Below are 23,705 nucleotides of genomic sequence, written 5' to 3' on the forward strand. Positions count from 1 at the left end.
ATTTCTAATAGTTTGCATGAAAGCTGTTTATCTTGAAACTAGAAATGTATTTTACATACCTAGAGTTCTGACTGGATGATTAAAACAACTGCTTCAGCTCTGCTTGCGAACAGGAAGCAGACCCAATATGGGTGAAAGCAAAGAATAGTTTTATTAATGACAATAATGTTCATTAAAAGAGCTATTACTTTAAAGGAACATGAAACCTAAATGTTTCTGTCATGATTCAGATAGATCATGCAATTTTAAATAGCTTTCCAATTTACTTCCATTTGCTTCATTCTAGTGTTATCCTTTGTTAATTGAGCAACAATGCCCTACTAGGAGCTAGATTAACACATGAGGTGAGTCAATAGCAAAGGCATATATGTGCAGATACCAATCAACAGCTAACTCCCAGTAGTGCATTGCTGCTCCTAGGCTTACCTAGCAGTAGGTATTCTTTTCGGCAAAGGATTTCAAGAGACCAAAGCAAATTAGATAACGGAAATAAATTGGCAAGATGTTTAAACGGACATGCTCTAACTGAATTGTGAAAATGTAATTTTGGATGTACTGTCCCTTTAATGCTTATGTAAATCAGTAAACCATCAACATTGTTCAAATATCTGCAAAATATTATTTTCTATGGCCTAGATTTGGAGTTCGGCGGTAGCCGTCAAAACCAGCGTTAGAGGCTCCTAACGCTGGTTTTGGCCGCCCGCTGGTATTTGGAGTCAGTGATTAAAGGGTCTAACGCTCACTTTTCAGCCGCGACTTTTCCATACCGCAGATCCCCTTACGTCAATTGCGTATCCTATCTTTTCAATGGGATCTTTCTAACGCCGGTATTTAGAGTCGTTTCTGAAGTGAGCGTTAGAGCTCTAACGACAAAACTCCAGCCGCCTGAAAATAGCAGGAGTTAAGAGCTTTCTGGCTAACGCCGGTTTATAAAGCTCTTAACTACTGTACTCTAAAGTACACTAACACCCATAAACTACCTATGTACCCCTAAACCGAGCTCCCCCCACATCGCCGCCACTCGATTAAAAATTTTAACCCCTAATCTGCCGACCGCCACCTACGTTATACTTATGTACCCCTAATCTGCTGCCCCTAACCCCGCTGACCCCTATATTACATTTATTAACCCCTAAACTGCCCCCCACAACATCGCCGCCAGCTACTTAAAATAATTAACCCCTAATCTTCCGACCGCAAATCGCCGCCACCTACGTTATCCCTATGTACCCCTAATCTGCTGCCCCTAACACCGCCGACCCCTATATTATATTTATTAACCCCTAATCTGCCCCCCACAACGTCGCCGACACCTACCTACACTTATTAACTCCTAATCTGCCGAGCGGACCTGAGCGCTACTATAATAAAGTTATTAGCCCCTAATCCGCCTCATTAACCCTATCATAAATAGTATTAACCCCTAATCTGCCCTCCCTAACATCGCCGACACCTACCTTCAATTATTAACCCCTAATCTTCCGATCGGAGCTCACCGCTATTCTAATAAATGTATTAACCCCTAAAGCTAAGTCTAACCCTAACACTAACACCCCCCTAACTTAAATATAATTTACATCTAACGAAATAAATTAACTCTTATTAAATAAATTATTCCTATTTAAAGCTAAATACTTACCTGTAAAATAAACCCTAATATAGCTACAATATAAATTATAATTATATTATAGCTATTTTAGGATTAATATTTATTTTACAGGCAACTTTGTATTTATTTTAACCAGGTACAATAGCTATTAAATAGTTAAGAACTATTTAATAGTTACCTAGTTAAAATAATTACAAATTTACCTGTAAAATAAATCATAACCTAAGATATAATTAAACCTAACACTACCCTATCAATAAAATAATTAAATAAACTACCTACAATTACCTACAATTAACCTAACACTACACTATCAATAAATTAATTAAACACAATTGCTACAAATAAATACAATTAAATAAACTATCTAAAGTACAAAAAATAAAAAAGAACTAAGTTACAGAAAATAAAAAAATATTTACAAACATAAGAAAAATATTACAACAATTTTAAACTAATTACACCTACTCTAAGCCCCCTAATAAAATAACAAAGCCCCCCAAAATAAAAAATTCCCTACCCTATTCTAAATTAAAAAAGTTACAAGCTCTTTTACCTTACCAGCCCTGAACAGGGCCCTTTGCGGGGCATGCCCCAAGAAGTTCAGCTCTTTTGCCTGTAAAAAAAAACATACAATACCCCCCCCCCAACATTACAACCCACCACCCACATACCCCTAATCTAACCCAAACCCCCCTTAAATAAACCTAACACTAAGCCCCTGAAGATCTTCCTACCTTGTCTTCACCATCCAGGTATCACACCGATCCGTCCTGGCTCCAACATCTTCATCCAACCCAAGCGGGGGTTGGCGATCCATAATCCGGTGCTGAAGAGGTCCAGAAGAGGCTCCAAAGTCTTCCTCCTATCCGGCAAGAAGAGGACATCCGGACCGGCAAACATCTTCTCCAAGCGGCATCTTCGATCTTCTTCCATCCGGTGCGGAGCGGGTCCATCTTGAAGCAGGCGACGCGGATCCATCCTCTTCTTCCGATGTCTCCCGACTAATGACGGTTCCTTTAAGGGACGTCATCCAAGATGGCGTCCCTCGAATTCCGATTGGCTGATAGGATTCTATCAGCCAATCGGAATTAAGGTAGGAATTTTCTGATTGGCTGATGGAATCAGCCAATCAGAATCTAGTTCAATCCGATTGGCTGATCCAATCAGCCAATCAGATTGAGCTCGCATTCTATTGGCTGATCGGAACAGCCAATAGAATGCGAGCTCAATCTGATTGGCTGATTGGATCAGCCAATCGGATTGAACTTGATTCTGATTGGCTGATTCCATCAGCCAATCAGAAAATTCCTACCTTAATTCCGATTGGCTGATAGAATCCTATCAGCCAATCGGAATTCGAGGGACGCCATCTTGGATGACGTCCCTTAAAGGAACCGTCATTAGTCGGGAGACATCGGAAGAAGAGGATGGATCCGCGTCGCCTGCTTCAAGATGGACCCGCTCCGCACCGGATGGAAGAAGATCGAAGATGCCGCTTGGAGAAGATGTTTGCCGGTCCGGATGTCCTCTTCTTGCCGGATAGGAGGAAGACTTTGGAGCCTCTTCTGGACCTCTTCAGCACCGGATTATGGATCGCCAACCCCCCCTTGGGTTGGATGAAGATGTTGGAGCCAGGACGGATCGGTGATACCTGGATGGTGAAGACAAGGTAGGAAGATCTTCAGGGGCTTAGTGTTAGGTTTATTTAAGGGGGGTTTGGGTTAGATTAGGGGTATGTGGGTGGTGGGTTGTAATGTTGGGGGGGGGTATTGTATGTTTTTTTTTACAGGCAAAAGAGCTGAACTTCTTGGGGCATGCCCCGCAAAGGGCCCTGTTTAGGGCTGGTAAGGTAAAAGAGCTTGTAACTTTTTTAATTTAGAATAGGGTAGGAAATTTTTTATTTTGGGGGGCTTTGTTATTTTATTAGGGGGCTTAGAGTAGGTGTAATTAGTTTAAAATTGTTGTAATATTTTTCTTATGTTTGTAAATATTTTTTTATTTTCTGTAACTTAGTTCTTTTTTATTTTTTGTACTTTAGATAGTTTATTTAATTGTATTTATTTGTAGCAATTGTGTTTAATTAATTTATTGATAGTGTAGTGTTAGGTTAATTGTAGGTAATTGTAGGTAGTTTATTTAATTATTTTATTGATAGGGTAGTGTTAGGTTTAATTTATCTTAGGTTAGGATTTATTTTACAGGTAAATTTGTTATTATTTTAACTAGGTAACTATTAAATAGTTCTTAACTATTTAATAGCTATTGTACCTGGTTAAAATAATTACAAAGTTGCCTGTAAAATAAATATTAATCCTAAAATAGCTACAATATAATTATAATTTATATTGTAGCTATATTAGGGTTTATTTTACAGGTAAGTATTTAGCTTTAAATAGGAATAATTTATTTAATAAGAGTTAATTTATTTCGTTAGATGTAAATTATATTTAAGTTAGGGGGGTGTTAGTGTTAGGGTTAGACTTAGCTTTAGGGGTTAATACATTTATTAGAATAGCGGTGAGCTCCGGTCGTCAGATTAGGGGTTAATAATTGAAGTTAGGTGTCTGCGATGTTAGGGAGGGCAGATTAGGGGTTAATACTATTTATGATAGGGTTAGTGAGGCGGATTAGGGGTTAATAACTTTATTATAGTAGCGCTCAGGTCCGCTCGGCAGATTAGGGGTTAATAAGTGTAGGTAGGTGTCGGCGACGTTGTGGGGGGCAGATTAGGGGTTAATAAATATAACATAGGGGTCGGCGATGTTAGGGCAGCAGATTAGGGGTACATAGGGATAACGTAGGTTGCGGCGGTTTACGGAGCGGCAGATTAGGGGTTAAAAGTGTAATGCAGGGGTCAGCGATAGCGGGGGCGGCAGAATAGGGGTTAATAAGTGTAAGGTTAGGGGTGTTTAGACTCGGGGTACATGTTAGAGTGTTAGGTGCAGACGTAGGAAGTGTTTCCCCATAGGAAACAATGGGGCTGCGTTAGGAGCTGAACGCTGCTTTTTTGCAGGTGTTAGGTTTTTTTTCAGCTCAAACAGCCCCATTGTTTCCTATGGGAGAATCGTGCACGAGCACGTTTTTGATGCCGGCCGCGTCCGTAAGCAACTCTGGTATCGAGAGTTGCATTTGCGGTAAAAATGCTCTACGCTCCTTTTTTGGAGCCTAACGCAGCATTTGTTTTAACTCTCGATACCAGAGTTAAATTTATGGTGCGGCCAGAAAAAAGCCCGCGGAGCGTTAACAGTCCTTTTACCGCCGAACTCCAAATCTAGGCCTATAGTTGTTACACACACAGAACTGTTTGGCTTGACTTTGAAGATGCCCTTAAGTGGTTGTTGAACTCAATTTCATCTGCTTTTTTGCCCTGAAATATTCCATCATTTACCCATAGCAATGTGGAGGCTAATACATTAATACAATTTAGAATGTTTTCTATTCAGTTGGATTTTTGCAGTTTTTCTGCCTAATCTAGATGTCTCCTAAAGTGGAAAGATAATGGTAACAAGAACTATCAAGTAGTGGATCCTGTGATATTTATAACTTCAGTAATACATATTGAGTGTGGAGAAATTGTTCTGTGAAATAATGTATAAAATGGAGACATTTCTCTCAATGGTGAATAATTCACTACATTAGTGGGTCTAGTTTTTTTTTTAATACAAATTTTTAGAACCTTATATTAAAGACAGTCTAGTCAAAATTAAACTTTCATGATTCAGATAGGGCATGTAATTGTAAACAACTTTCCAATTTACTTTTTTTATTTTTTTTTTATTTGAGGTTTGTGGTAAGGCATACATAGATCTCGAGGCAACAATACATAGTAATATTGGGATACAGTTATGATACAAAATTTTAAGTGTACAATATATATTCCTGAAAAGAAAAAAGATCTAAAAAAGAGCATACATGAATTAATTGCCCAATGATCAATATACCTCCAAAATGACACAGGAGGCCACTTTTGGACCTCATCTATGAATATTCAAAGGTTAGGAGGTATTACCAACTAAGAAGACCACTTTTGGATCTTAATGACAAACCTCTTTTTACGTTTTTATTAAGAGCTATAGTAACATGCATAACTGGTCTTTTAAAGCTTAAACATATACCTCCACTAATAGTGAAACTAAGGCTTCTCATACCTACTGGGTATATCAATATATTGGTCTTTAAACGAGGTCTTTGAAGTGAACAGATAGAGTAATAAGTGAGCAAACCATGTGGGGTACCCTGACTATAATGAGTGTGATGACCAAAAGGTGATTTAATAAGGATTGAAGACCATCGGGCAGGGGCTGGGTATAAGATATAAAGTTAAGCACACGGACAATGCCAGTGGCAGTGGGATTAAGAAAATATGAATTAAGGGTGTATTTATGGCAATCATAGGAAATTGACCTGCAGTAATAGCATGTTTGAAGCGAGACATGCATAGGTCGCGAGGTGCAGAGATTAAAGTATTTTGGTATCACTTCTTAGATGAGCTAAAATCAGTTAATAGTATACTTATATATTTTATGGCACTAAATTTGTGGTGCAATTTAATAGATGTGAGCGCCTAATACTAAATAAAAGCTATAGACTTAACAGTAGATACAAATACTATGTAAACCTGAATTCCTCTGTTGGGATCCTGACCAGCTATAGACCACAAGTTCTCATTTCACTAGTTGGTATTCTAGTATTTCAACAATACGTTTTGCTTTATGGTGTGGTAGGCTATAGTGATGCAAGAGCGGTTAACTCCACCATCCCGGCCGCAGACAGCGAGGCCATCCCCGCCCATGCAAGATGTTGTTAAGACACCACAGAAAATAAAAAGTGAACTAGTCTTCTTTCGCTTTCATTACGTTTATAATTAGATATATCAATTTGGTCAAGCCCTTACTATTGGAATAACTTGTTTAGGGAAACACCCTTAGCTATAAACATTAGCCCAACAGGGCTTCATTATAAATATTAAGAAAAGGTAGAGTCAACAATAGATAACATGAGAACATAACAGAGATAGCGTCTCTGGAATAACCAATATGCTTGGAAATTTCAGGGAGCTATGTGTAAAGTTCTTTATGCTGCTTTCAGCCAACGCCAGTGCGATTGCAATCGCTGTATCCCAGGTATACCCATAACAAGGGTATCCGTGCCTCTGTGAGACTATGTCTCAGGTATACCTTAAACAGGGGTATCTGTGGTTCCATAAAAGTCCATGTCGTTAAGCTCCACAGGCTGTGCTGACCCAGAGGGTGATATGCGGCATGTGAAAGTCCAAGTGAAACTCCAGTAGCATGGCGACTTGAGTATGAAGGAGAGGTCACCACATCGGGAATATATGCTATAACCTTAGCGGGCCATTGTGTGGGGATCAACTTGTAATGCTTGTAATCTCTGGCTGCCTGCTTGTGATCTTGAGCCGTAGTATCCTCTGTATCGCTGAGTTCTGCTGCATAGGGCAGAGTTTTGTTCTTCAGCAAGCTATCACTATGCATCCATCTAAATGGAGCTAGATCACCTTGATTATCCTGGGGTATTTTGTCCGGAGCTATTCCTGGAAAAACAGGACTGGATGGGTTCAAAGCAGTACGCAAAGTTTCTGTAAATTGGAGCTGGTAATTCTCAAGTAGTATCTTGATTTCCTCCAGTAGGTATGCCATGTTTATCAAGTTTCTGGTAGAAGGTAGGTGTATTCAGCAATAATTGCTGCATAACGACAAGGCCAAATAGTGCCTCGCCGGGGGATCTAGTGAAGGCCTCAACCTCAGAAATGGCTCCAGGTGCTCGTAGTAACAGCTATCTCAAAAGTATTCGGCCCATCTAGTGGAGATTCTTTAGTGGGCTGTAGATCTGTTTGTAAAGTACATAGATGGATCATTTGATAGATATTATAATTAAAAAATAGGTGAGACGATGGAGCAGTGTGGAATAGTGCGACCAAGCATGGCCGCTACCCGGAAGTTCCCCCCTTTCCAATTAACTTTTATCATTAAATTTGCTTTGTTCCCTTGGTGGTATTTTTGAAAAGCTAAACCTAGGTAGCCTCAAACTGATTTCTAAACCGTCGAAAACCCCCTCCTAGCTCAGAGCATTTTGAAAGTTTTTCACAGTTAGACAGTACTAGTTCATGTGTGTCATATAGATAACATTGTGCTTACTCCCGTGGAGTTATTTAGGAGTCTGCACTGGTTTTGCATGTCTATCAAAAGCACTGAGATAAGTAGGCAGTCTGCAGAGGCTTAGATACAAGATAATCACAGAGGTAAAAAGTACATTAATATAAACATGTTAGTTATGCAAAACTGGGGAATGGGTAATAAAGGGATTATCTATATTTTTAAACAATACAAATTCTGGTGTAGACTGTCTCTTTAAACATGTTTTTTTTATCAGTTAAAGATGTTCCATCCACATTCTATGAAGAAATCACTACAGTTACAGAAACTCCAACATTTCCACGACTCTCAACAGCAGATGTGGTAAGGACATTTAGAATTTTAAAAAACAGTAACTGTAACATATTACTTAGTAAAATAAAAATAAGTGATAGTACTTAGATTAAAGGAACAGTGTACTGTAATTTTCTCTCTCTTTCCTTTAATGTGCTCCCAATTATTAATTTTACCTGCTGGAATGTATTAAATTGTTTACTGATAGCTCCTTTATCTTGATAGTGTGATTTGAAATAGCTGCTGTTGTCTGCCGTATTTCCACCTGTACTCAACATTTCAATACTTAAGTAATGGTTATTGAAAATCTATGTAAACAAGAAGTTTTATAAATAAATCACTCAAGTGGGGGTTGGATAGAGAGGTACTAAATTAAAATGTTCCATTGTTCTCTTTAACTATTTAACCACTCTTTAACTACTCTTTAACTGTGTATATTAAAATATGATAAGGAGGATTTTGTGTAATGAGCTAATAAGTGCTGCTCTACCGGGAAGCTCAGTCCATTTAATTGAGTTGTGGTTTCAATTAAGAGAAACAACTATTTTATATACAAAAATAAACCTAGAAAAATAACTTTCCATGCATGTTATACTCTACAGCTGGAATAACAAGTCATTGGAAATACAATTTTATAGTACACTGTCCTTTGAACAATCAAGTTTGTCATTTTTCATAGTACAGCAGTTTACCATTTATTTAAAGGGACATTAAATACTTTTAGGATTTAATATAAAAGTTTATTTATGGTAAAGTATTAAAAAACTTTGCAGTACACATTTAGGCCCCTATTTAAAAAAAAGGTCCGTCGGACCTGATCCAACAGTGCGGATCAGGTCCGACAGACCTCGCTGAATGCGGAGAGCAATAAGCTCTGCGTATTCAGCATTGCACCAGCAGCTCTTGTGAACTGCTGGTGCAATGCCGTCCCCTGCAGATTTGCGGGCAATCGGCCTCTAGCGGGGGGGTCAATCAACCCGATCATACTCGATCGGGTTGAATTGCAGAGATGTCTGTCCGCCTGCTCAGAGCAGGCGGACAGGTTATGGAGCAGCAGCCTTTAGACCGCTGCTTCATAACTGCAGGCTCGCCAGAAACACGGGCCCTCAAGTTCCATCCGGAGCTTGATAAATGGGCCCCTTATTATTTATTTTGAAAATGATGAAAATGATGAAAATGATGGGTTTTCCCAATCCCACGAGATTAAGAAGAGCATATTCCAGACTTAACAAATCTAAACCTACTACATTCTATAGTAGCTTACTCCTACAAACAAAATGACCAACTTTAAATTTTAAAAGATTTATTTTGTATGCAGATCCTTTACCATATAGTCATTTAATTGCTATGTACTATACATACACAAACAAAAAGTGTTATGTCCCTTTGTCTAAAATTCATTTTACAGTCTCACTTTCTATTTTTACAACCTTTTGAATAATCAGAGTTCTCAGAGTTCCATTCTATTCAGATTCATGATTCATGATTCAGATAGAGCATGCAATTTTAAGCAACTTTATAATTTAATCATATTATCAATTTTTATTCATGCTCTTGATATCTTTATTTGAATAGCAAGAATGTAAGTTTTGAAGCTGGCCCATTTTAGGTTCACAACCTGGGTTGTTCTTGCTGATTGGTGGCTAAATGTCAGCCACCAATAAACAATTGCTGTCCAGGTCTGAACCAAAAATTTTCTGGCTCCTTAGATGCCTTCTTTTTCAAATAGAGATAGCAAGAGAATGAAGAAAAAATGATAATAGGAGTAAATTAGAAAGTTGCTTAAAATCTCATGCTCTATCTAAATCATAAAAGAAAAAAATTGAATTTAGTATCCCTTTAAAGCAGTGATGGCCTGCGGTGGGAAACAGGCAGTTGTCTATAGTCAAGCCTCTCGGCTGTCACTTTATGGAACTTCCTTTAGGTGTTCACATTAAAAGTTATGTTCTTCAGCTATTTTGTTCAAATGGCATATTACTATATGCTGCGTAGTGTCTTAGATTCTTAAGTAACCCACCTAACTTTTACTAAGTGCAGCTTTATTATTGTAGATACACTTGTTGCTTTGAATTATTAACTTTTCATAATGTCTGATGATTCATTTGTATTGTATTAGGTTAATGCACTACAAGCTGAATGGCTTCCAACTGTTCATTCAACTATAAGCTATATGTTGCCAAAAGAAGAATCCAGTGAAGAGCTGGATTTAAGAAGTGAACCACCAATCAGTATTCCTTTAAGTGAAATTGCCTTGGAAGCAGAAATTCCTATTGTTACAGAAACCAATTTTATCTCTGAACATGATGCTAGTTTTACAACACAATCAAATATTTTAGCGGTTTACCCACTCTCCACCATATTAAGTTCTTTGGAATCCACATCAACTACTTTGACTGGTTCTTATATGGACTTGGACATTCAGGATCTATCAGGAGATAAGGATATTATTACATATGAGCACTCTACAATTACTCTACAGACAGAACATGAATCAAAAGACTTGACTTCACCTACAGAAAATATTTTCATTCCTATCTTTTATACACCAAATGTGACAACTTCATCATTTGATGATTTCAGAGCAGATATTGTGACATCAGCTATAGCTGCAGAAGAGCCTGCACTAAGTGACTTTGGAAGTCTGCTAAAAGAAGACGAAAGTACACAATTTACTGACAAAGAAAGCAAAGATTTAGATGAATTAGTTACTCCTTTTATATCTGACAGCAAAATAGAAAAAGATGAATTACTGTTCGAAGACAGTTTGCTACCAACTAGCACAAGTATTGAAAAAAATATCCCAATTATTGAAGGATCAGGCTCTGGATTTGTACCTTTTGCAAAAGAAGTCGACACAAATATTTCTCTTTGGTTAAAAACTACAAAAGAACCTCTTACTGCTTTAAATGAACAGCAAAGCTATAAGGATGAAACAGAAATGATAAAAATACAAGAGGAACTTAGTACAGTTCCCATTACTAAACAGCCTGTTGCTGATTATACCACTGCAGATATTACTACAATGAAAAACCAAATCTCTGAGAATCTTGAGCAATATAAAAACATTGTGACTACAGGTTTATCATTAAACCAGCCTTTGCTTTTAGAGTTAACCACAGAACCATCTCCTGTATTATATACTCAGGAATCCTTGGCCATTGAACTATCCATGCAAACGTCAGAACCATCATACATATATGAGTATTCAATTACAGAGACAGATAGTTTGATTGGACCCACTTTAGAATACTCGTTTGTAGAAACATCAAGTGAAGAATCCTTTGTGGTCACAAGCAATTCTCTACAAACAAATGAAGCATCTAAAAACATAGTTTTGGAAACCAGCACAGATCAGTCAGACAGTTTAGCCTCTAATGAAATAGAACCAATCAAACCACAGTTACCAACTTATCTTTTTACAACATCTGCAACTGTGAGAGTACAAGATAAACCATCTGTTAATGACTCTGAGCTGGACAACACAGTCTCTGAATTAATAGTAACAACTGGTGCTAAAAAGGAATCTGATATTGTATCTACAATGGCTCCATCTCTAGAAATAGCTGATGAAATGTTGAATGCTACATCTAATATGGATATAAATAGGAATATAACTACTAATTCACTGAGTGATAGTGATGGTTCTTTGGGATCAGTGAATAAAAACACAGGCATAGACAATAATGTTGATAATGAAAGTTCAAATGCAGTAACTGAATATGAACAATTTTCCAATGATGCATCAATGGAACCAACAAATATTATAAGTTCTCCTATTATATCATTAAAACCTGAAGATGAAGTGATTGTGGGAGTTCAGGATATATCGTTGGAGCTGGATCACATGAGTACAGTGTATTATCACCCTGATATGAGTCCAGAGGAAAGAAGTATGCTTGGAAATAACATTGAGGCAACAGACTTGGCTGGCATTGTTTTGTCTACTCATGACAGTGGGGGTAATGTTTCCGCATCAACAAGGGCACTAGTTGTATTTTTCAGCTTACGTGTGACAAACATGATATTTTCAGAGGATTTATTTAATAAGAACTCTCCTGAATATAAAGCTTTGGAGCAGCGGTTTCTGGAATTGGTAAGAATCAATTATTTATTAATAAAGAGTTTTACACTCAGTTGAACACAGTTTGAACACAGTCAGGGCATCTTTAAACTGGTGAAGTTTGTATTCGCAGGTTAATAATTAGACACTATCCTTCTTTTTATCCCTCCTGTGCCAAGTGATGTCAGCGTTAACATGCATAATCAGTATTGTTACCCCATATGCCTAAGAAGAGCCTACACATTACTCCATAATGTTTTTGATTTGCTGTAACAGACAGATAAGTGTAGAAAACAAATATATATTTCACATGGAGCATAATTGTATCTCACTGTACCAACCAGGATTGCAGGAACAAGGGTGGTACACTGAGATATTACAGATTTGCGAGAAAGAACCTGCTTATTAATTTCTATGGTAGAAATCATGCCTTTTTAAAAAACAGGTTTTACAGTATGAGAAATGTTTAAAACACCACTATTATGACTGGGAAAAGCCTTTTGTTTATGCAAGATATACATATCCAGAAGTGTTTATCTTGTTTCTAGGCCAAAAAAACACACCAAATAAAAAATTAAAAACATGTTTTAACAAATAACAATCTTAGAAAAAAATGTATAATAAACAATATTACAGTATAAAGCATATAAATTTCACATCACACACACATGTACTTTATCCCCATAATGCCCCAACTCAAATGTATGACTAATTCTATTCATTTACAAGTTTTGCTATTTTTTTGGAAGTGAAAAGGTTAATTTCACAAATGTAAATTGCTAATGTTCACACTGTAAAATTATATTGATGCAAGAACTTGTATTGTAAGGGGATATTCATGCTGAATGGCCATTGTATTAGTGATTTGCATTCAAATAAGGTGTAACTGATAGGTTTTTGGTAATTTCATTATGGAAATCGAAATGTAATTTTAGCTAATGTTCCAGTTAGAAAACTTCATTTTTAACTTGTAATATGAGCTCACAGATGCTTATGATATACTTGTGGTATGGATTTCACTGAAGCGTAATTTATGCTAGAAATATTGCACAAAAAAATACTGCTCCACTTGTAATCTAGGTCATAATGTAAAATTATATTAAGTGTATTGCAAAGTTGCATCCCTTAAAGGGACAGTAAACTGAAAATGACTTTCAGGATTCAGAAATAGCATGTCATTTTAAACAACTTTCCAATTTACTTCTATTATCTAATTTTCTCTTGATATCCTATATTGAAAAGCATACCTAGGTAGGCTCAGGAGCAGAATTGCAATACTGGTAGCTAGCTGCTCATATAGCACTCTTGTTCACCCAATGGGGTAGATTTACCAAAGGTTGATCTGACATTTCTGATGAACTGCTTGTGCAATGCCACCCCCTGCTCACTCGCGGTCAATTGGCCGCTAGCAGGGGCTGTCAATCAGGGGCGTTGATACAGCATCCGCTGCTTAATAAATTGACCCCAATGTGTTCAGCTGGCTTTCAGTAGTGCATTGCTGCTCCTTCAAAAATGGATACTAAGAGAACGAAGCAAATCTGATAATTGAAGTAAACTGGAAATGTATTTAAAATGGTATGCTCTATCTGAGTCATGAAATGGCATTTTTGAGTTTCATGTCCCTTTTAATAACCAAAATGTGCCCAGATGAGAGAAGGATGCAATTTTGCTGTGAACTAAAGGAAAATCTAACCTTGCCTGTTGTGTATATTGCAAAAAGCTCAGTTACTAAATATTCTTCACTTTTGATAAAACTACAAAATGTGCTGCTAATTCTTTTTTTAATTTATATCATTTTTATTGGGTTGGTCAAAAATACAGAAAAGTTGTTCACAAAAGTACATACAAGTATTATATGTATAACGTCTATCTAATACAAAGTACTAAATATTCACCCACATTTTCTAGGATGTTGTTGAGGTAGGGGGAGGGGAAGAGGGACATTTCCAGTAATACATACAAATGATCACAATTACATTGACTCAAACAGTTATATTTACCTATGTAATACAAACATTTATATTTACCTATGTAATACAACCATTTATAATTACCTATGTAATACAAACAGTTATATTTACCTATGCGATACAAACAGTTATATTTACCTATGTAATACAAACATTTATATTTACCTATGTAATACAAACATTTATATCTACCTATGTAATACAAACAGTTATATTTACCTATGTAATACAAACAGTTATATTTACCTATGTAATACAAACATTTATATCTACCTATGTAATACAAACAGTTATATTTACCTATGTAATACAAACATTTATATTTACCTATGTAATACAAACATTTATATTTACCTATGTAATACAAACATTTATATCTACCTATGTAATACAAACAGTTATATTTACCTATGTAATACAAAAAGTTATATTTACCTATGTAATACAAACATTTATATCTACCTATGTAATACAAACAGTTATATTTACCTATGTAATACAAACATTTATATTTACCTATGTAATACAAACATTTATATCTACCTATGTAATACAAACAGTTATATCTACCTATGTAATACAAACAGTTATATTTACCTATGTAATACAAACATTTATATCTACCTATGTAATACAAACAGTTATATTTACCTATGTAATACAAACAGTTATATCTACCTATGTAATACAAACAGTTATATTTACCTATGTAATACAAACATTTATATTTACCTATGTAATACAAACATTTATATCTACCTATGTAATACAAACAGTTATATTTACCTATGTAATACAAACAGTTATATTTACCTATGTAATACAAACATTTATATTTACCTATGTAATACAAACATTTATATTTACCTATGTAATACAAACAGTTATATTTACCTATGTAATACAAACAGTTATATTTACCTATGTAATACAAACATTTATATCTACCTATGTAATACAAACAGTTATATCTACCTATGTAATACAAACAGTTATATTTACCTATGTAATACAAACATTTATATCTACCTATGTAATACAAACAGTTATATTTACCTATGTAATACAAACAGTTATATTTACCTATGTAATACAAACAGTTATATTTACCTATGTAATACAAACAGTTATATTTACCTATGTAATACAAACATTTATATTTACCTATGTAATACAAACATTTATATTTACCTATGTAATACAAACAGTTATATTTACCTATGTAATACAAACAGTTATATTTACCTATGTAATACAAACAGTTATATTTACCTATGTAATACAAACATTTATATCTACCTATGTAATACAAACAGTTATATCTACCTATGTAATACAAACAGTTATATTTACCTATGTAATACAAACATTTATATCTACCTATGTAATACAAACAGTTAAATTTACCTATGTAATACAAACAGTTATATTTACCTATGTAATACAAACAGTTATATTTACCTATGTAATACAAACATTTATATCTACCTATGTAATACAAACAGTTATATTTACCTATGTAATACAAATAGTTATATTTACCTATGTAATAAAAACAGTTATATTTACCTATGTAATACAAACAGTTATATTTACCTATGTAATACAAACAGTTATATTTACCTATGTAATACAAACAGTTATATTTAACTATGTAATACAAACAGTTATATTTAACTATGTAATACAAACATTTATATTTACCTATGTAATAGAAACAGTTATATTTACCTATATAATACAAACAATTATATTTACCTATATAATAAAAACATTTATATTTACCTATGTAATACAAACAGTTATATTTACCTATGTAATACAAACATTTATATTTACCTATGTAATACAAACATTTATATTTACCTATGTAATACAAACATTTATATCTACCTATGTAATACAAACAGTTATATTTACCTATATAATACAAACAATTATATTTACCTATATAATAAAAACATTTATATTTACCTATGTAATACAAACAGTTATATTTACCTATGTAATACAAACAGTTATATTTACCTATGTAATACAAACAGTTATATTTACCTATGTAATACAAACAGTTATATTTACCTATATAATACAAACAGTTATATTTACCTATGTAATACAAACAGTTATATTTACCTATGTAATACAAACAGTTATATTTACCTATGCAATACAAACAGTTATATTTACCTATGTAATACAAACAGTTATATTTACCTATGTAATACAAACATTTATATCTACCTATGTAATACAAACAGTTATATTTACCTATGTAATACAAACAGTTATATTTACCTATGTAATACAAACAGTTATATTTACCTATGCAATACAAACAGTTATATTTACCCATGTAATACAAACATTTATATTTACCTATGTAATACAAACAGTTATATTTACCTATGTAATACAAACAGTTATATTTACCTATGTAATACAAACAGTTATATTTACCTATGTAATACAAACAGTTATATTTACCTATGTAATACAAACAGTTATATTTACCTATGTAATACAAACATTTATATCTACCTATGTAATACAAACAGTTATATTTACCTATGTAATACAAACAGTTATATTTACCTATGTAATACAAACAGTTATATTTACCTATGCAATACAAACAGTTATATTTACCTATGTAATACAAACATTTATATTTACCTATGTAATACAAACAGTTATATTTACCTATGTAATACAAACAGTTATATTTACCTATGTAATACAAACAGTTATATTTACCTATGTAATACAAACAGTTATATTTACCTATGTAATACAAACAGTTATATTTACCTATGTAATACAAACATTTATATACCTATGTAATACAAACATTTATATTTACCTATGTAATACAAACATTTATATCTGCCTATGTAATACAAACAGTTATATTTACCTATATAATAAAAACATTTATATTTACCTATGTAATACAAACATTTATATTTACCTATGTAATACAAACAGTTATATTTACCTATGTAATACAAACAGTTATATTTACCTATGTAATACAGCCATTTATATTTACCTATGTAATACAAACAGTTATATTTACCTATGTAATACAAACATTTATATTTACCTATGTAATACAAACATTTATATCTACCTATGTAATACAAACAGTTATATTTACCTATGTAATACAAAAAGTTATATTTACCTATGTAATACAAACATTTATATCTACCTATGTAATACAAACAGTTATATTTACCTATGTAATACAAACATTTATATCTACCTATGTAATACAAACATTTATATCTACCTATGTAATACAAACAGTTATATCTACCTATGTAATACAAACAGTTATATTTACCTATGTAATACAAACATTTATATCTACCTATGTAATACAAACAGTTATATTTACCTATGTAATACAAACAGTTATATCTACCTATGTAATACAAACAGTTATATTTACCTATGTAATACAAACATTTATATTTACCTATGTAATACAAACATTTATATCTACCTATGTAATACAAACAGTTATATTTACCTATGTAATACAAACAGTTATATTTACCTATGTAATACAAACATTTATATTTACCTATGTAATACAAACATTTATATTTACCTATGTAATACAAACAGTTATATTTACCTATGTAATACAAACAGTTATATTTACCTATGTAATACAAACATTTATATCTACCTATGTAATACAAACAGTTATATCTACCTATGTAATACAAACAGTTATATTTACCTATGTAATACAAACATTTATATCTACCTATGTAATACAAACAGTTATATTTACCTATGTAATACAAACAGTTATATTTACCTATGTAATACAAACAGTTATATTTACCTATGTAATACAAACAGTTATATTTACCTATGTAATACAAACATTTATATTTACCTATGTAATACAAACATTTATATTTACCTATGTAATACAAACAGTTATATTTACCTATGTAATACAAACAGTTATATTTACCTATGTAATACAAACAGTTATATTTACCTATGTAATACAAACATTTATATCTACCTATGTAATACAAACAGTTATATCTACCTATGTAATACAAACAGTTATATTTACCTATGTAATACAAACATTTATATCTACCTATGTAATACAAACAGTTAAATTTACCTATGTAATACAAACAGTTATATTTACCTATGTAATACAAACAGTTATATTTACCTATGTAATACAAACATTTATATCTACCTATGTAATACAAACAGTTATATTTACCTATGTAATACAAACAGTTATATTTACCTATGTAATAAAAACAGTTATATTTACCTATGTAATACAAACAGTTATATTTACCTATGTAATACAAACAGTTATATTTACCTATGTAATACAAACAGTTATATTTAACTATGTAATACAAACAGTTATATTTAACTATGTAATACAAACATTTATATTTACCTATGTAATAGAAACAGTTATATTTACCTATATAATACAAACAATTATATTTACCTATATAATAAAAACATATATATTTACCTATGTAATACAAACAGTTATATTTACCTATGTAATACAAACATTTATATTTACCTATGTAATACAAACATTTATATTTACCTATGTAATACAAACATTTATATCTACCTATGTAATACAAACAGTTATATTTACCTATATAATACAAACAATTATATTTACCTATATAATAAAAACATTTATATTTACCTATGTAATACAAACAGTTATATTTACCTATGTAATACAAACAGTTATATTTACCTATGTAATACAAACAGTTATATTTACCTATGTAATACAAACAGTTATATTTACCTATATAATACAAACAGTTATATTTACCTATGTAATACAAACAGTTATATTTACCTATGTAATACAAACAGTTATATTTACCTATGTAATACAAACAGTTATATTTACCTATGTAATACAAACAGTTATATTTACCTATGTAATACAAACATTTATATCTACCTATGTAATACAAACAGTTATATTTACCTATGTAATACAAACAGTTATATTTACCTATGTAATACAAACAGTTATATTTACCTATGCAATACAAACAGTTATATTTACCTATGTAATACAAACATTTATATTTACCTATGTAATACAAACAGTTATTTTTACCTATGTAATACAAACAGTTATATTTACCTATGTAATACAGCCATTTATATTTACCTATGTAATACAAACAGTTATATTTACCTATGTAATACAAACAGTTATATTTACCTATGTAATACAAACAGTTATATTTACCTATGTAATACAAACAGTTATATTTACCTATGTAATACAAACATTTATATACCTATGTAATACAAACATTTATATTTACCTATGTAATACAAACATTTATATCTGCCTATGTAATACAAACAGTTATATTTACCTATATAATAAAAACATTTATATTTACCTATGTAATACAAACATTTATATTTACCTATGTAATACAAACAGTTATATTTACCTATGTAATACAAACAGTTATATTTACCTATGTAATACAGCCATTTATATTTTCCTATGTAATACAAACAGTTATATTTACCTATGTAATACAAACAGTTATATTTACCTATGTAATACAAACAGTTATATTTACTTATGTAATACAAACAGTTATATTTACCTATATAATACAAACAGTTATATTTACCTATGTAATACAAACATTTATATACCTATGTAATACAAACATTTATATTTACCTATGTAATACAAACATTTATATCTGCCTATGTAATACAAACAGTTATATTTACCTATATAATAAAAACATTTATATTTACCTATGTAATACAAACAGTTATATTTACCTATATAATAAAAACATTTATATTTACCTATGTAATAAAAACATTTATATTTACCTATGCAATACAAACAGTTATATTTACCTATATAATAAAAACAGTTATATTTACCTATGTAATACAAACAGTTATATTTACCTATATAATACAAACAGTTATATTTACCTATGTAATACAAACAGTTATATTTACCTATGTAATACAAACAGTTATATTTACCTATATAATAAAAACAGTTATATTTACCTATGTAATACAAACAGTTATATTTACCTATGTAACACAAACAGTTATATTTACCTATATAATACAAACAGTTATATTTACCTATGTAATATTGTGTTTTTATGCTGCTTATATGTTATACAGCTATGGTAAAAAGGTCTAAGTAACTTATAAGCTGCTGATTGTATTTGTGGTCTTCGGTCCCATATCCAAATTATATTGAGGATGTAGTTGGGCTTTCCAATATAACATTAGTGGATTTTTTCTAAATAAATTACATGGTTCATTTCAGAAATCCATTGAAGAAAGGTAGGTGGCTGTTGTTGTTTCCAAAACCTAGGAATTAATCTTGTGCTTCTAATTCTATTAATCTCAAAGTCACTTCTTACATTTCTCTTATATTATATACTGATTTATTTTTGTAATTGTACTCTATAACAATAATGATTCTTGTTTTACGTTTATATTAAAATGAGATAAATATACAGTATAGTTAAACTAATGATCATACAAAAAAAAAGTTAATAATGTATATCTATTTCTTTTCAGTTGGTCCCATATCTTCAATCTAATTTAACTGGCTTCCAGAACCTTGAAATTTTAAATTTCCGAAATGGCAGCATCATTATAAATAGCAGAATGAAGTTTGCAAAACCTGTTCCACGAAATGTAACTAACGCTGTGTACATTATTCTTGAAGACTTTTGTAATACTGCTTACCAAACCATGAATCTGGCTATAGACAAATACTCATTGGATGTTGAATCAGGTAATGTTGTTTTAAGTGGAATGTTCACATCTAGTTTCTTAAAGGGACAGTCTAGGCCAAAATAAACTTTCATGATTCAGATAGAGCATGTAATTTTAAACAATTTTCCAATTTACTTTTATCACCAATTTTGCTTTGTTCTCTTGGTATCCTTAGTTGAAAGCTTAACCTAGGAGGTTCATATGCTAATTTCTTAGACCTTGAACCCACCTCTTTCAGATTGCATTTTAACAGTTTTCCACCACTAGAGGGTGTTAGTTCACGTATTTCATATAGATAACACTGTGCTCGTGCACGAGAAGTTATCTGGGAGCAGGCACCGATTGGCTAGACTGCAAGTCTGTCAAAAGAACTGAAAAAAGGGGCAGTTTGCAGAGGCTTAGATACAAGATAATCACAGAGGTTAAAAGTATATTATTATAACTGTGTTGGTTATGCAAAACTGGGAAATGTGTAATAAAGGGATTATCTATCTTTTAAAACAATAAAAATTCTGGTGTAGAGTGTCCCTTTAAACTCCTTTGTCAGTTCAGCTATGTGAATCACATTTTATAAGTTTATATTTAAGTGCTTCAAAACAAAAATGAAATGATCTTCTTTTGTAAATAAAAACTCTTTTTTTATCTAAACTAATAGCTATTTAAATGCATTAAAAAATATAGTCATAACATAGATATATTAATTGGGGAGACATAGCTAAAAGAAAAAAAATAATAAGCATAATAAATGGGGTGTGTAAGTTGGAAAATATGTGATATGTTTTATTTAAGAAAAAAACAAAAAACAAATGAAGAACGTTGATTGAAAGAGTCAGAGATTAGGAACAGAATAGGGAGTGGGAAAGGAAATCATAGAGGAAAAGGAGTGTGAAATAGATGAGGAAAGAGCAACTTGGGATCTTGTCCCCAGTCATTTTTGGCCTTAAAGGAAACATTTCAGAATGCACAGATACCAAGGACTCTTCTCATGAGCTGGGCTTGGGAAATGTGACTAGAGCAAATCATTTAATTTACGTGATAACAATGAATGGTTGGTTATAGAAATTAGTCATTGTTATTTGTGCCCCCATAATTTTAGGACAGTAAGAATTTAGGGTAAACTACCTGATTTAAAAAATTCTTATTAATGCGTCAATGGTACAAGCTGATGGGAGTGTAATACTGTGGGGAATATTTTTTGCACACATTAGGCCCATTAATACTAAATTAATATTATTTAAATTGTAAAATATATCTAAGCATTGTTTCTCAACATGGGATCCTTTAATGGGCACACTCTTTCCATTTTCAAATGGATACTCCCAGGAGTATAATCCTTCATAACAAAAAGCACATTTCATCTTAAGATTTAAGTCCATAAATTCAGTTTACTTTATTAGCCTGCAAACCCTTTCAGTCCACAGAGCAGGTTTATGAACCTGCACTCAAAATTTTACAAAGACTGAGTCAGCATTAACCAGATTACTTAAATTCTTTCCAGAACATTGTTGGCTCCATGTTGCAAATAAATAGTTCTTTTGAAAGAAAAAGAGGTCCTGCTTGGTATTATATGTACATAAAACAATGACTACTGAGTGGAGGCTTACTATGCAATTCATTTTATTTGGTGATGCTTTCCTATTTAAATACATGAATATTTATTGTAACACTAATTGTATATATTTTCTAACAACATTTATGTACTGTTATGGTATTATTATTATTATCAGTTATTTGTAGAGCGCCAAAGGATTCTGCAGTGCTATTAGGCTGAGCTCAATATAAGTACAAAAGATAAACACAGTCATCCTCTCTAACATACTCTTGTTACAGTGTTGTACCTTATATTAACAAAAATACAAATTAAAATATATATATATATGTGTGTGTATTATTTAAATGCTCCAAAAATGGATGATAATTATATACAATGGTTGTATGTGTCAAATTGAATATGTTATTTAGGAGGATTTCAGCCCTTGATTACATTTTTAAGATTTTTCAAGTAAAAAAGTGTGTGCACAGAAAACGTACACCAATCAATGGCTACATTGGCTCTGAGATAGGCACCTGTCAATGTTGCTTATTTTCAAATTACAAAAGGTCCTGATTAGGCTTTTTTGAACATGAGAAATATTAAAAATTTGATTGGAAAGGTATGCAGTGACCTCAAGGCACCATCGTACTTTTAACAAAATGCCCCTTCAACACCAGATTCTGTGATTCAATTTTAAAATTGTTTGTTATTACCTTTGTATGTCAAAACACTGAATGTTCTAACTCTGCTTTCAGGAGATGTTGCTGACACATGCAAATTTCAAGCCTGCAATGAGTATTCCGAGTGTATCATAAATCGGTGGAGTGGTGAAGGAGAATGTGTTTGCAACCCCGGATATATTAGTGTTGATGGCTTGCCCTGTCAGAGCCTATGTGATTTGGAAATAGATTTCTGCCTAAATGATGGCAAATGTGATATAATTCCTGGGCAAGGAGCCATTTGCAGGTACCAGTTTTGTATTGTCTTTATACTTTCCATAAAATAAGGTAAAGTCATTACACAAATACAATAAAGCACTCAACTAATAAACACATTTTTATTATTAATTACATGTACAATTTTACACTAATATTCACTCATAAACTGAAAAATACATGACACAACAGCATATAACATGGTGAAAGCAATAATATAGACAAATATATTATTCTATACCATAATCCTTGAAAACAGCATATGCTATTGTTTAGTGGTTACCTTCATCTAATGGAAAAACACATTTGTAAAAAAAAAA

The 23,705-nt window shown here is 32.2% G+C and overlaps 1 protein-coding gene across 1 annotated transcript in view; it reads left to right on the forward strand.

The window, feature by feature from the left end:
* IMPG2 (interphotoreceptor matrix proteoglycan 2) overlaps positions 1-23,705 on the forward strand; it is a 116,632-nt gene that overhangs the window by 58,056 nt on the left and 34,871 nt on the right. The window contains exons 12-15 of the mRNA XM_053705435.1: positions 8,003-8,088; positions 10,175-12,151; positions 20,716-20,935; positions 23,206-23,416. Of these exons, the coding sequence (XP_053561410.1) occupies positions 8,003-8,088; positions 10,175-12,151; positions 20,716-20,935; positions 23,206-23,416 (2,494 nt within the window). The remainder of the gene's footprint in view (positions 1-8,002; positions 8,089-10,174; positions 12,152-20,715; positions 20,936-23,205; positions 23,417-23,705) is intronic.

The sequence above is a fragment of the Bombina bombina genome, chromosome 3 (genome assembly GCF_027579735.1).
Source record: "Bombina bombina isolate aBomBom1 chromosome 3, aBomBom1.pri, whole genome shotgun sequence".
Taxonomy (NCBI): domain Eukaryota; kingdom Metazoa; phylum Chordata; class Amphibia; order Anura; family Bombinatoridae; genus Bombina; species Bombina bombina.